The 12517-nt window shown below is 44.2% G+C and overlaps 1 protein-coding gene across 1 annotated transcript in view; it reads right to left on the reverse strand.

Moving 5' to 3' along the window:
* The window catches only part of LOC114875379 (3-phosphoinositide-dependent protein kinase 1), a 313058-nt gene that overhangs the window by 194869 nt on the left and 105672 nt on the right, over positions 1 to 12517 (reverse strand). The window contains exon 3 of the mRNA XM_046285954.1: positions 2423 to 2461. Within this exon, the coding sequence (XP_046141910.1) occupies positions 2423 to 2461 (39 nt within the window). The remainder of the gene's footprint in view (positions 1 to 2422; positions 2462 to 12517) is intronic.

Below are 12517 nucleotides of genomic sequence, written 5' to 3' on the forward strand. Positions count from 1 at the left end.
TTGCAAGCTCGCACCACCACGCCTCGATTCAATTAAACCGAGCGTTCTTTCATCGAGTGAAGTACACCGGGGAGTAATGATGCTCGGGGTCGAAGATTTTTAGACGACGATTTCTTTAAGACCGTAACGAATTCCCGAGCAACTTTCTTCGGTGAAAATATTATACCGAGTGCTATGAAACAGCGGGAGATACGATCACGAAAGGACACCTGCTGGTAGCTTGCAATGATTCGACGATGTTCTCCTATTGCGATCGGTCAAATTAATGAATCAGCTGCTCTAAAACAATACCGCGTTACTGGATTTTCTTTCCTCGAAACCAATTATTTTTCCACCTCTTTGAACTACTCGAGGTGGTTCGTATGGTCTGTCAAAGATTGTGGCACGGGGTTGATGAGTCGAACGAGCAACGCGCTAATTATATCCAATTAGCGAGGCTGTTTCATCGATGACGAAGATGCGTACGCGCCGTTCCAAGGGATGATCCTTTAATTAATCTTTGTTATCTACGTTATAACCAACGAGCGGGTTTGCGTGACTTATCGAACGGAGGGATTCTTAATCAGAAGGCGAATCAATTGTCAGACAATGTTGGACTGGTCTGTGTCCTATTCCACTTAATAACACGTTCTTTATTCTAATCAATAAATCATTTTTTCTGTCCCTAAAATTTGTTTCCGTCGAAGCGGAGGATTCGGTAAGGCAAACAGAAAGCAATTGGAAGATGAATAGATGGAAACCGAAATTGACACGTGAAACAGCCGCAAACATTCGGGCTGACCGAAGGTTAACGAGGCTCACGGCAACCGGCACGGCAATTAATTAATAATTCACAGATAATTGCGACGATTGTCGGGCATTAATGGAAACGCGGGTCGTCGCTGGCTGGGAAAGTAATATCGTCCGGGTCGGGTGCGGTCAGCGTGTCACGTCACGGGACTTCAACGGCGCGTCGGGCCGTCACGGTCCGCGTGAGGATCGTTATATTAATTTAGGTCTAGCGCTCATTAAAACTTAACGATAGCGCTCGTTATCCTCGCCCGATAACGACGTACGCGTCGATTATTATTCATCGATTATATCGTGCAGCGTTTTGTTTCGCCTTCGTTACCGTGGCCCAATGCAGTGCAATTATTACGGGCCTCCGCTCTTTTCCCCGACGATGATGGCCTTTTAATCTGCCACCGACGCCGTTACTATGCTCGATCGTTTCGACTAGAAAACGTTTTCATTTCTTTCTTCGCCCTCGTAAGGTCCGTTTTGAGTATTAGGTCAGCCGAGAAGTTCGCGACAACAAACAAGCGGCGAGTCTATTCTCGAATGAAAATCTACTAGGCGGTTCTATTATTCGAAAGTAGAATGGAAGAGGCGGAAGGACTCGGAAGAAGTTGCTCGGGACTTTGCGAGTACGACTCGGTTCAGAGATTATCACGTCCTCTCACGGTCTCTCTGTTTCACCGTCTACCCTTTCCTACCCTTTCCGCGCAGCTCATCTTGCATTCTACGAGGATTAAGGCTGACGGCATTCCCGGGTTTAATAAGTGTCGCCCGAATGACGTGAATTAGTCCAATATGTCTGAAGCTCCCGGTAGCAACAATTCAGGCCTGCTGCATCGCGTAATTAAAATTACTCCGCGCGTCATACTTTACGTCAGCCTCGCTACTCGCCGAGGATAGGAAGGTCGGAACGGGTGTCGTGTCGTCCCTCGAGTAATTGAAGGCCTCGACGAAAGGGGTGGTAAGAACGTCGCTAAGCCTCGTTTCCGGTGAACGATGCACTCGCCTAAAATCGGCCGAGATACAAAGTTCCTCGGGACGATAACCCGCTTCGATGCTTGTTCCTACCTATTACGCGCTTTACGAGATTAACTGGGAATTCTTTGAAATTTGAGCTATCTCGTAAAAAGTGACATGAATAAAAAATAAAATCATTGAATTAATTCATCTAACACATTTAACAGGGAATATTCAACCCCTCGCTCAGCCACAAACGGCTGCTTTCACAAACGTACGCAATCTCGTTTGCACGTAACACTTCTCCCCCCTCGACGTCTCGTCTAGTTAGCAGACTTCCACCCCCGCAGCTACATGGAAAGAGAGGGCACTCTTAGGGGTTGGCCTAGTTTCGACATCGATGCACCCGTAATTGCATTCACCACAGACACGTACGTGCGCGAGCCCACGAGTCTGCTCTCGTATGTTTAATATAAATCGGTTAAACGATACGACGGAAGTGAAAAGGACACGGTGGAAGAAAGAAGGTGGTGCATTCTTACGTTGTGAATGCATTGCAATTTCCACGCACCAAGAATGAAATCTGGCTCTCCGCGAAGGAGATAACAATAACGACTTTTGATCATTTGTAAATTAGACATTTAGTGTACTTTTTCAAATAAATACTTTAATATTTCATGTGTCCTACCTTAACCGCCGAATCCTCCGGTGTCCCGCATTCCTCTGACTGAAACAAACAAGAGAGAAAGAGTTAATCGTTGTTGTTTTACCATCAGACAGGCGTTAAATTTAATAACGCGCTCGAAATATCGCGTTCGGATCCGATTTCATAAACTGGCCAATATGCGACACGTTGTTCGTACTAATCATTTTTTATTTTAAACTCGCAGAAAGTTAATTAGGCGATCGAGCTCTGGTAAAGGGGACATTTTCAATCTCAAACAGTAATAGCTAAAATTTGATAAAAGGGAGCATTGAGCCAGGAAGATCCAAAGATAGAGAAAAAGATTTCTAACGAGGAAAGTTTTTTGGGTGTCCGCCTCCGATAGCTTTGATTTTTGGATATGTTTTAAAGAAACGAAAAATAAGATATACGTGTTTTTTATTTTGGCCCGTTTTCATATTTAGAGGGTAAAACGAGCCCCTAAAGTTTCAGCTACATTTGATTATCTCCAAAACGATCATAGACAAAAAATGTCACGCACAAAGCGAGGACGAAGGTCTCTCCCCGAGGAGAGCCAAAGGAGCGTTGGCGAAGCGTAATATTTCTGAGGGAAAGAATTTGATGAGCGTGAATTCCCGTCAAGACGGTCACGTGCGAACGGCGTTAAGAATTCTTTCTTACACGCTCGATCCTGGCGAACACGTCCCTTTCTTCGTCCGCTCGCTCGGCGCCAGCGTGCAACGGCCCTGGCCATTGGCGCGTGGCGGTGCTAATGAACTTCCAGCGAGCACGTTTCGCGCAAAACACGTGGCACTTTTGCATGCACCGGACGCCCGATCGACGACGACGACGACGCCTCCGACCCGCGTGTCTCAGAAACCCGAACCCATCACGCTCGTACGTCAATGGTATTCAAATTGACGCGCATCGACGCATTTTCCAAATTCTCTAAATTATAGTATATCGCGAAGGAGAAAAAATTGCCCGAGTGCCTTTTGCGGACCATTTTCTATGATCGCGTTCCAGGTTGAAAACGAGCATTTTGAGCAACGACGTGACATTCCAGTGAGGAACCTTGAATACGGCATTCAGTACACAGACCGACGATATACTCGTGGAATATATATTAGTAGCTTAAACTACCGGCCATTGCCCTGGATTCTTCTACCTAGAACGTCAACATTTATGCTTAACCATCGTATATTTCTATATTCTTTCGCCATCAATGGTATCTCTCTGTACCACAGAAGTTGTATTTACAAGAAGCTTCGGTAAATTCACTGAATTAATAAATCGAATGCCAAGGGTCCCGATCGTAGAACGAACTTGGCAATCGAACGACTCGGTAATCCTTCTCTATTGTTCCGTAAGTCGTGGTATTTCTTCGGCTTCCAAAAGAAAGAGCAGAAAGAACGTAGTGGAAATATTATTATACAAACGAACAATTTCACTCTCCCCTGCAGAAGGATTACTGGATAATTGTAAGATTAGCATTAACTAGCGTGAACTTGCACTTCGATCAGGGAAGAAGCGCGTGACGATCTTTTCACATAGATGGTACTCGTCGATGGTCGAAAGGATAAATCCTTGAATAAAATCTCGAGTCGAGTAGCTCGGCGAGTCGTATGCTCGAAAATTGTTCGTATTTATGTCGCGATGACAAACGTTCAAGCTACTACGTGCAACGTGTATGTGTTTTCACATAATTTTCCAGGATCCTGTCGGAGAAATGACTGGCCATCTAGCCCGTTGAAATAACCCTCTGCAGCGTTCGAGCGTTTTAAGTCGACCAATTTTTATTTTCCCCCGGTAAGCTACTTTCCTCCTCGTCGTAACGTGGAGTACCGCTGAATGAAATGCAAACGTCGAGACGCGCATTATGCCTAGCATATGTTAGAGTATTCGACTTTTCATACTCGTCAATTTGTTTATCGAAGTGCATACTCCAGACGTAGAGGAATCTTTTACCAACGCATTTTCAGGATTAATGTTGTTCGAAAATAAGCACTCTAATTGGGTCGTTGAAAATAATTGCAGCCTCGACGAGACGAAAGATTATCTGAAAAAATGATTGTTTGTTTCAGCAAAGTAAATATTAGGATTACAGAGTGGCTCGTCTCAAGGTTGGAACCACTTGTTTTCGCAAAACCCAACAGGAGTAAGACAACGATGTAACCTTCGAGCGATCTTATAAATAACACTGTTCTTTGAAATATTTTTTATACTACGAATAATAATAAAATGTACACGTATAAATTAACCGTCGTTTGAAATATCTTCGATCGTTGAACCAATCCATTGAAAAAAGAGGGAAAAAGAAAGTAGCGAAGAAAGAACATTTTAAGCGCAACAAGTAACTGCCAGTTAACAAGACAATCACGGTTAATTTTACGAAAAAGGATGCCTTAAAAGGGGCACTCGAAATCGCTCGATGTATCTCTGGTACATCTTTCTTTCCTTTTTTTTTCATATCCTTCCTTTCCTTGAAATTAATGAAAGCATTAACGGAGGCGAATTAAAGGAGGGCCTGAAAGTCAAGTCGGAACGTTCGTTCCGATCGCTATCTCCGGCAACATTTTTATTACAATTTAGCCGCGAATTGGCCAGGCTTGAAAGGGCTCGTCTCGCAGAATTCGTTATTTAATCGCCGGTTACGCGGTCGCTCTTTTACAGGCAGATTGTTCCGGCCGTTGCCCGCCGACGTAGGCTTCATGGTGCATAGGTACGTGGTGAAATTTTCGAGTTAAGGACAAGCATATCGTGACGATAGCGCTAATTAAATTTCGCATACCCGCGGCTTCTTGACGGGAATCGGCACGGATGCTCGTCTACCCCTCTAGTGAATACTAAATTACCTGTAAATGCGTAATCGGCGTAGCACGACGGAAACCGGTGTTCCCTGCGAGTCGAAAATCGCTCCATATCCTGGAGAAATCGAAGCAAAATGTACAATAAATTTTACCCGACGATGTTGCAAAATTTTTTTTATTCTTCTTCGTTAACGAGAATAGTTGATATTCGAAAAGAAATCGATGGACGGTATACGAGAGAAAAAATAATCACTCGAATCCAGTCGAATTAAAGAGAATATCTCGAGAGCGTGCATCGATCTCACTTTGGTTAGCAGCCGTGGGCAGCCGGTGGTAATTAATCAGCGCGCGCGGTGCAGCCTGGTAATTAGAGGTACCGATCGACGGGCAATTAATACGCCTCTTAACCGCGATCGCCGATCGATCATCGAAATGTTATTCCCGCAACCGGCCGCGGCCACAGCGAAGAACGCGAGCGATGTAACGGTATCTGAATTAGAGGAAATTTCAGTCCTTCAAAGGAATCGAATAACTTTTCTTTCTAATAAATTAACGTTAGAAAATTCATCCGTCTCATCGTCGTTCGTTCGCCTTTATTCGGTATTCGTAGCATGAAGCAACCGAGACATCTGGGAGAGATCTAAAATTCCATCGCGTTAATCGTCGGCGAAAATTCGCAGGTGCAGCGAAAGCAGGAAAGAGAGGAGGGAAGTAAAAGTCAAGAGTATATCTGGAGTTAATGCGAGGACGATTTTAAAGCAAAACGAGACGCGATAAAATCGAAAGGAAATCCCCCTGTTCCAGCTGTTTGTCGCACGAAAACTCGCCTCTGCTTTGGTAATCGCATTCAACACGACGAAATCGTCGTGTCATCGTGACACCTGGCGTTTTCTGGCCATCTGCTCGTCACGTTCTCGAGAAATAATTAATTTCAATCTTAGAATGGCTGGACGGAAGCTCTTCGCTCGGCTTACTCGCCAAGTTTAGGAGAAATCGCTGTCGCTTCCGACAAATTGGCCAGTTTTGAGAATGAGAAACTACCCATATTTGATAATACCTGTCTTGCTTATTCATCGTTTATCTTATGCATTTCCATAGAATTTCATCCAAAATTCAACACGACCACTTTTCGGTTCGCTTCCCTTTTGCGAATTTTTTAACGCCGCCATTGTCGAGTTTCAACAATGTGGCCGTTGATCCTGCACGTTGCCGGTTGATCCTTTTGCCTTCTAGCTTTCAAGGAATCGAAGAAAAATACCATCGAAAGGGGAAAGAAGGATCGTTCGCAAAACGTCTTTCTTTGGATTCTCCGAACGGAAACACGATCTCCAATCTCCTCTTCCATAGCCACACGCGAGACGTACGAATGTCCCAATAATTCCTAAAGTGACACCGGCCAATAAATTTCGCAAATCCTGCCGCGGGCCACAAAAGGGTATTGTCCCGTGTGTTTTTCCATCGGTCGATCTTTCTTCAGGTACGTCTGACCGATAGAAAATCGCGAAAGGCTTTCATCTGGGTTTGTGTTTTCTGATAAAATAACGGAAGCGACGACGCGGATGTCCGTGAGAGGAAGTACCGAAACATTCTTCTTTTGCTCTTGATCGCGAGTTCAAAAACCTTCGTACCGTTCGGTAACGAGCTACTAATTACACCGGAGGTAAAGACGAACGTGTGCGTGCTCCGGTTAGAGGAATTTCGTGCGATAAGTTGACGGCAACGGGGCCAAGAGAAGGGTATGAAAATATTTGTTGCACCGCTTTTATATGGGATTTACCGTAGACGGTGAGCGGTAACTCGGCCGACGAGGAATTCGAACGGCACGCAGCCGTTTAATCGCCTCGTCTACGATCCAATGGCTTCCTGCTATTTCCTGTACGCTCTTCGCTCGCCTCGCCTCGCTTCGCTTCAGCCCTCGGCCTGGCTTTCAACCGCGACTACAGATTCTGCTTCGGCTATATCAGGCTTGAGCTAAGGCTCAGTTAGGACTGGCCTACTCCACGTCCTTAGGGCATATCTCAAAGGGTTCAATTACCAGTTCAATTGTATTCTTAATTTTAATGCCGGCAAACTTTAACCTCAGCAACGTAAAACAATGTGCATACACGGGAAATTACTTTCAATTAAGTGCTACGTCGAGAAGTTAAGTAAGATTAATATGTTTCTTGGTTGCCTGGAACTTCTCTTTCCTAGATTCGCGCGTTGACAGCTCCAGTGAAAACAGACGAGATTAGTCAGACACATTAGGATAGCGATTATTAGTATGCCGACTATTAATAATTAGTGAAAATTGTTAAACACAAAATAGATTCTACAAGGAATTTATGTACAATTTTCCCTTCATAAAACAAGAAATTGATATTTTTTATTATTACTTTTTAGCGGGTAGTTTGAAAGGAAAAATGGCAATTAAACATTCACCTTTAACAATCGTCGTCTGATTTACGAAATTAAAAAAATACTAAAAAAGCACGCGCGAATATGGTCAAGATAAACGGTGAAGAGCGTCGCGGAAGGAGGTCGCTGCAGGGCAGAGTGGTGCATCACGCGTGCGATTTCTCTCGCGTCAGAATTAATTCGCCTCGAAGCTGCAAAAAATCGGCGTCGAATAAATCAGCGTTGCGCACGAGGGACTGCCCGATTCAGTATAATACAATTCGCTAATTTACTCGAAGGAAGAGAGAGAAGGAGACAGGGGTGAAAAATGACGGTACCATTTGTGCGAACTTACGTATCGTTCGGCAGATATTAAAAGAACCTCGTTTGTAGCCGGTTCGGTTCGGTTCGGTTCGTTTCATCCGGCTTTATCAATCACGTCTCTAAATCCGTAGTAAGATATTCGTCCGCGAGTGTTCCAATAAAACGTACCACCTGATTTCACGGTGATCCGTTATCTGCCGGTTATTCCTGTACCAACGTCACATCCGCTCGTGGCCGCTCGCGAACGTGATATTTCTATTCGACCCAAATGTCAATCGGGAATATTTCGTTGAAAACGACGCGAAATCGAGAACGTCACAGCCACGTACGTCAATCAATGGACCACCAAAATAAAACCGTAACGAGTACACCAATGGCCACTCTTCGACGTTCGATAACCGATTGATAGATACCATGAATTATTTATCGACGCGTGAATTATAACAGAACCTTAATTAATATTCCAAGTTATTAGGAATTTTACTAATTACCCCGTTACCTTATCTCGATTTTTCTCCCTGGGAAGGATAACTGTGCGGTGTACACCGCGAGGTTCGAACGCGGAAAACGCCGGAACGAATTAATACGTAGTTCACGGCGAGGAAACAAGCGACGTCTGACGGAGCGACAGGAAGATTTATTAGATCATTAGGGGCGGCGCGAGGTGTTAAGTGTGTAACCGCGTCGAGAGAGTTTCGTGATCCCTGCCACGTCTCTGGAAACGTACAATTAGAAAAGACCAAGCAAGCGCGGTGCAGCGCGGCGCGATGCCGTGCCGAGCCGAGCCGCTTTGCTCGAAGATTTATGAATTACTCTCCGATCGGCTGTTTCTTACACGCTTGTGCTCGTGCCGCGAGTTAACGATCGCCCGAGCCTGTAAATAATTGTTTCTCGAACGCTACCATATGAATCTTAATGCGACGTTCGAGCAATTAGCCGGAAAGAGTAATTGCCTCGTTCGATGTACGTTTTCTCGCGGCGAATAAAATATCGAACGGGGGAATCGTCGGACGACATCCCGGCACGAAGACGTTCCTGAAAACAGGATACGGGGATGGTGAAATCGCAGATAGAGAGGGTGAACGGCTCAAAGCACGCGTACGTATCGCGAAGGGAAACGTCCCGTCGCTCTATTGGAAACACGTCTATACGGAACGTATCTCGAGACGCTGATAAGGAAACCCTGCCCGGGGAAAATAGGTGTATTTAATTGGAAAGAGAAGAAGAAAAGGGGACGATGATCGCTTTCAGGGAGATTGTAAAAGAAATGTAATTACAAAGTCTGTAAGCGACAAATTTTTAGGACTGTTGACCCAACTCTCTCTCGGAACAATTTTTCTTATAAATTAAACGATTATCTATTATTTATATCACCAGTTACGGATCACCCTTCGTACAACTCAAAAGCATATTTCAAACAATATACAGAGGAACGGAAATATTGCCATCCCGCAGTCATCCAATACGCTATCCTTCAAACGGAAATCTCGAACAACTCGATGGAAATACGGCACGATAAGGTAGGAAAACATTCAGGGGACGTTATTCCTCGAGGGCAGTCGCGAGGAGTAGCAACGTCGGCGAACGTAAGAAAAACAGGGTGGGATAAAAATGCAAGGGGGATGGAGGAGTATTAAATAGGGAGGCAAAGCGCGTAAGACGATAAGCGACGTTTAAAAGTCGAGGAACGGAGATTTATTCACGGCATCGACGTTGGTAAATCCACTTTTGTCGGAACACGAGAAATCCCATGGAATCATCCCTATGAGTATACGGAGCCGGTAAGTTCGCGTACCGAATGCTGACGGGGAAACAAGGATCAGACGTATATATAAGCGAGGAGAAAAATAAAGGAAGAAAGTATACACGTGTCCTCGAGCATCGATAGGTACGTATTTGAAAGCAATCCTCGAACCTTCCCTTCGATAGATATCTTCGAGAGCTCGACAAAGGAATATAACCTGCTCGAGAGAGGACCGGACCCGCGATTAATAACGAGGGAAATAAAAAAGGAACGAGGAATACTCGTAGCTTCGAGCAACGAGCTGACGTATTGAATGAGACTGATCGATCTCAATATTTTACTACTCTCCAACGTATCTCTTATGCCTGGTATTAAGTAACCGAAGATTACAGGCTTGATTTCCTCCAAATTTCATTCGTGAAATTTCCTACCGTTATATACATTCCTCGCAGCCGAATAACTTTACGGAAATGCAACATCAATTATTCACGACGGACGTTATGATTAAAGGAAAAAATTCTTTCAGATTGCTATTCTTTTTTTTCTTCTGCTTCCTAAATAATTTCTTGGATTCGTTCTGCTTCGAGTAAATTCATCAGGAAAGAACACAGAACTTTTATCCTTCCACTAATTCGAGCTCCCTCTAATGGACGCCCAAATCCCAAGCATGCACGGCCATCAGACAGGGGACAAGAATTAGACGCGAGGGGAAAACGAAGTGAAATAAAGAAGGAAGACAGAGAAAGGGTCAAAAGGAAGGGCAGAGAACGTGCAACCGCACGATAGTAAGGTCGATCTATTCGACAGTCCACGAACGTGTCTTCGACCGCGGTGGACGTACATCCCCGTCAATAAGTGATGGGTCGCCTTATGATTTCAAATATTTTAAACATCCTAACGTTTCAAATAAAATAACATCCAAATCTGCATGCGTATCTACAACGTGTCTACATAAGAATTTGCTTAGGAATTTAATTCATATTTTAAAGCAAGCTCCAAATCCTTATTCCATATTCCAGAAATGTGTTAATAAACACAAAATTATTGCCGAACACTCGGTATGAAATAAAGAACTAAATCTACAATGTAATTCAGATTCATTCTAATAGCAAGGTGTCCCATGACTTATGGATGGGAGTGTATCTCGAGAAGCTAGGTTCAAGGGTGGCCACGACAGTGAAGAAAAAGGAGAAGTAGAAGTAGAAGTAGAAGTAGACATAGAAGAAGAAGAAGAAAGGGCTAGTCGTCAAGATGAGGGTCGAGGAGGGGATGATAGACTCGGTTCTCGAAGCAGTTACCGATACGATGGCCGATGCGGCGGTATGAGAAGAACAGTTTTTTTCATTTTTATCGGAAGAAAAGAGTGGTTCCAGGCTGTAATGGAGTCCAGGCACGTATCCGTCGTGCACACGCCAGCAGAGCCCGCGGCTTTTCCAGCCAACCACCCCGTCACACCCCTGTACGTCCGTTCCTAGTTCAGTCTCGCAACCCCTATACCCACCACCTTGCTTCCCTTGCTCTTTCTAGCTTCTCTTTCCTCCCTTACAGCAGGCTGCAGCTTGACAGACCGACGTTAGATCCCCTTACCTCCAACATCCAACCCAACCACCCCTTCCTTATTTCTTGTCCACCCTCTGTTCAACTCACGTATGCATCTCGTCTACGGGACAGAAAATGCACGGGTGTCGATTCGATTACTCTGTTTTTCAGCCATCTTTGAAGTTGCGTCGAGGAAAAAACGACGCTTTATGACTTTTAACATTGCTACACTGTACCTTAGCTATAGAATGGTTCACTTTATTAAACTGGAAGAACCATCATTTGATGAAACAAACGATAGGTTTGTAGCATATACAAGATCACTAATTAACGCGTCTTCGTCTTCATTACCTTTGTTTTAACGAATTACTTAACGCCCAGCCGAAACTTTGGATTATTAGCCTGGCAAGAAGTTTGCTTTCCTTGTGAAAAGAGGAAAGGTGGGCTCGAAACGGAGCTTCTGTCGGGTAATTACGTAAAATTTCGTTTACACCGAGCAAATTACAACGTAAGAACCCTCGGGAGGTACGGAACTCGACGCGATTATGCAGGGCGCCTGTAACGAGCGGAGAACAAAAAAGAATCCGACAATTTAAATTATCGTTGCCTCGTGTTATTGCAGTGTTGCGTTTTCCCAGTCGAAGCGTCGACAGGGTGTAGATTGGAGTAAAGAAAAACAGGAGCGGAGTACGTTTCGATGGTTTATTCGTGAACTTTATCGCGAAGCGTGTTCACGAACCCACAGTAATAAGTGTCAAACGCACGGTGATTACGTGATGTACGACCGGTAACGGATATCGTTGCCTCGTTGCTCACCGTCTAATTACCGTCTCGGTAGTTGGAGGAAACAATGCGAAGGAATTTAATCTTGAGCCGATTAATTACCAACGATAAGGGAAAAAAGTGACACCGTTACGGTTACCTGGACCACGTGGAATCGGATGTTTTGTCCTAGAAAACAGATTGTATTGCGTTACCCGAGGCAAACTGGGACTTACAATTAGTAACACGATTGGCCTTAATTTTAATTAATTAAATTCCAAATCTCTATCGGCCCACCGAGAATTTTCCTCAACCCTCGCTATCCACAATTTGTCCAATTTAGAATTCAAATTAATAAGTAACTATGCATAACAAATATAATTTAAAATTATAACTAACTACTTCTCGTAAGTTTACATACGATGATGGTTCCCTGATAGCTTGAAATGTAACCCCCTATCTTATACATCTGCGTGATTTATGAGTCGTATAAAACACTTGAAATTTTTGCATAGAATCGTAGACATGAATATGGCCCGTTATTCGGTAGCCTGTTAATTTAAA

This window comes from Osmia bicornis, chromosome 5 (assembly GCF_907164935.1).
Source record: "Osmia bicornis bicornis chromosome 5, iOsmBic2.1, whole genome shotgun sequence".
Classification (NCBI taxonomy): Eukaryota; Metazoa; Arthropoda; class Insecta; order Hymenoptera; family Megachilidae; genus Osmia; species Osmia bicornis.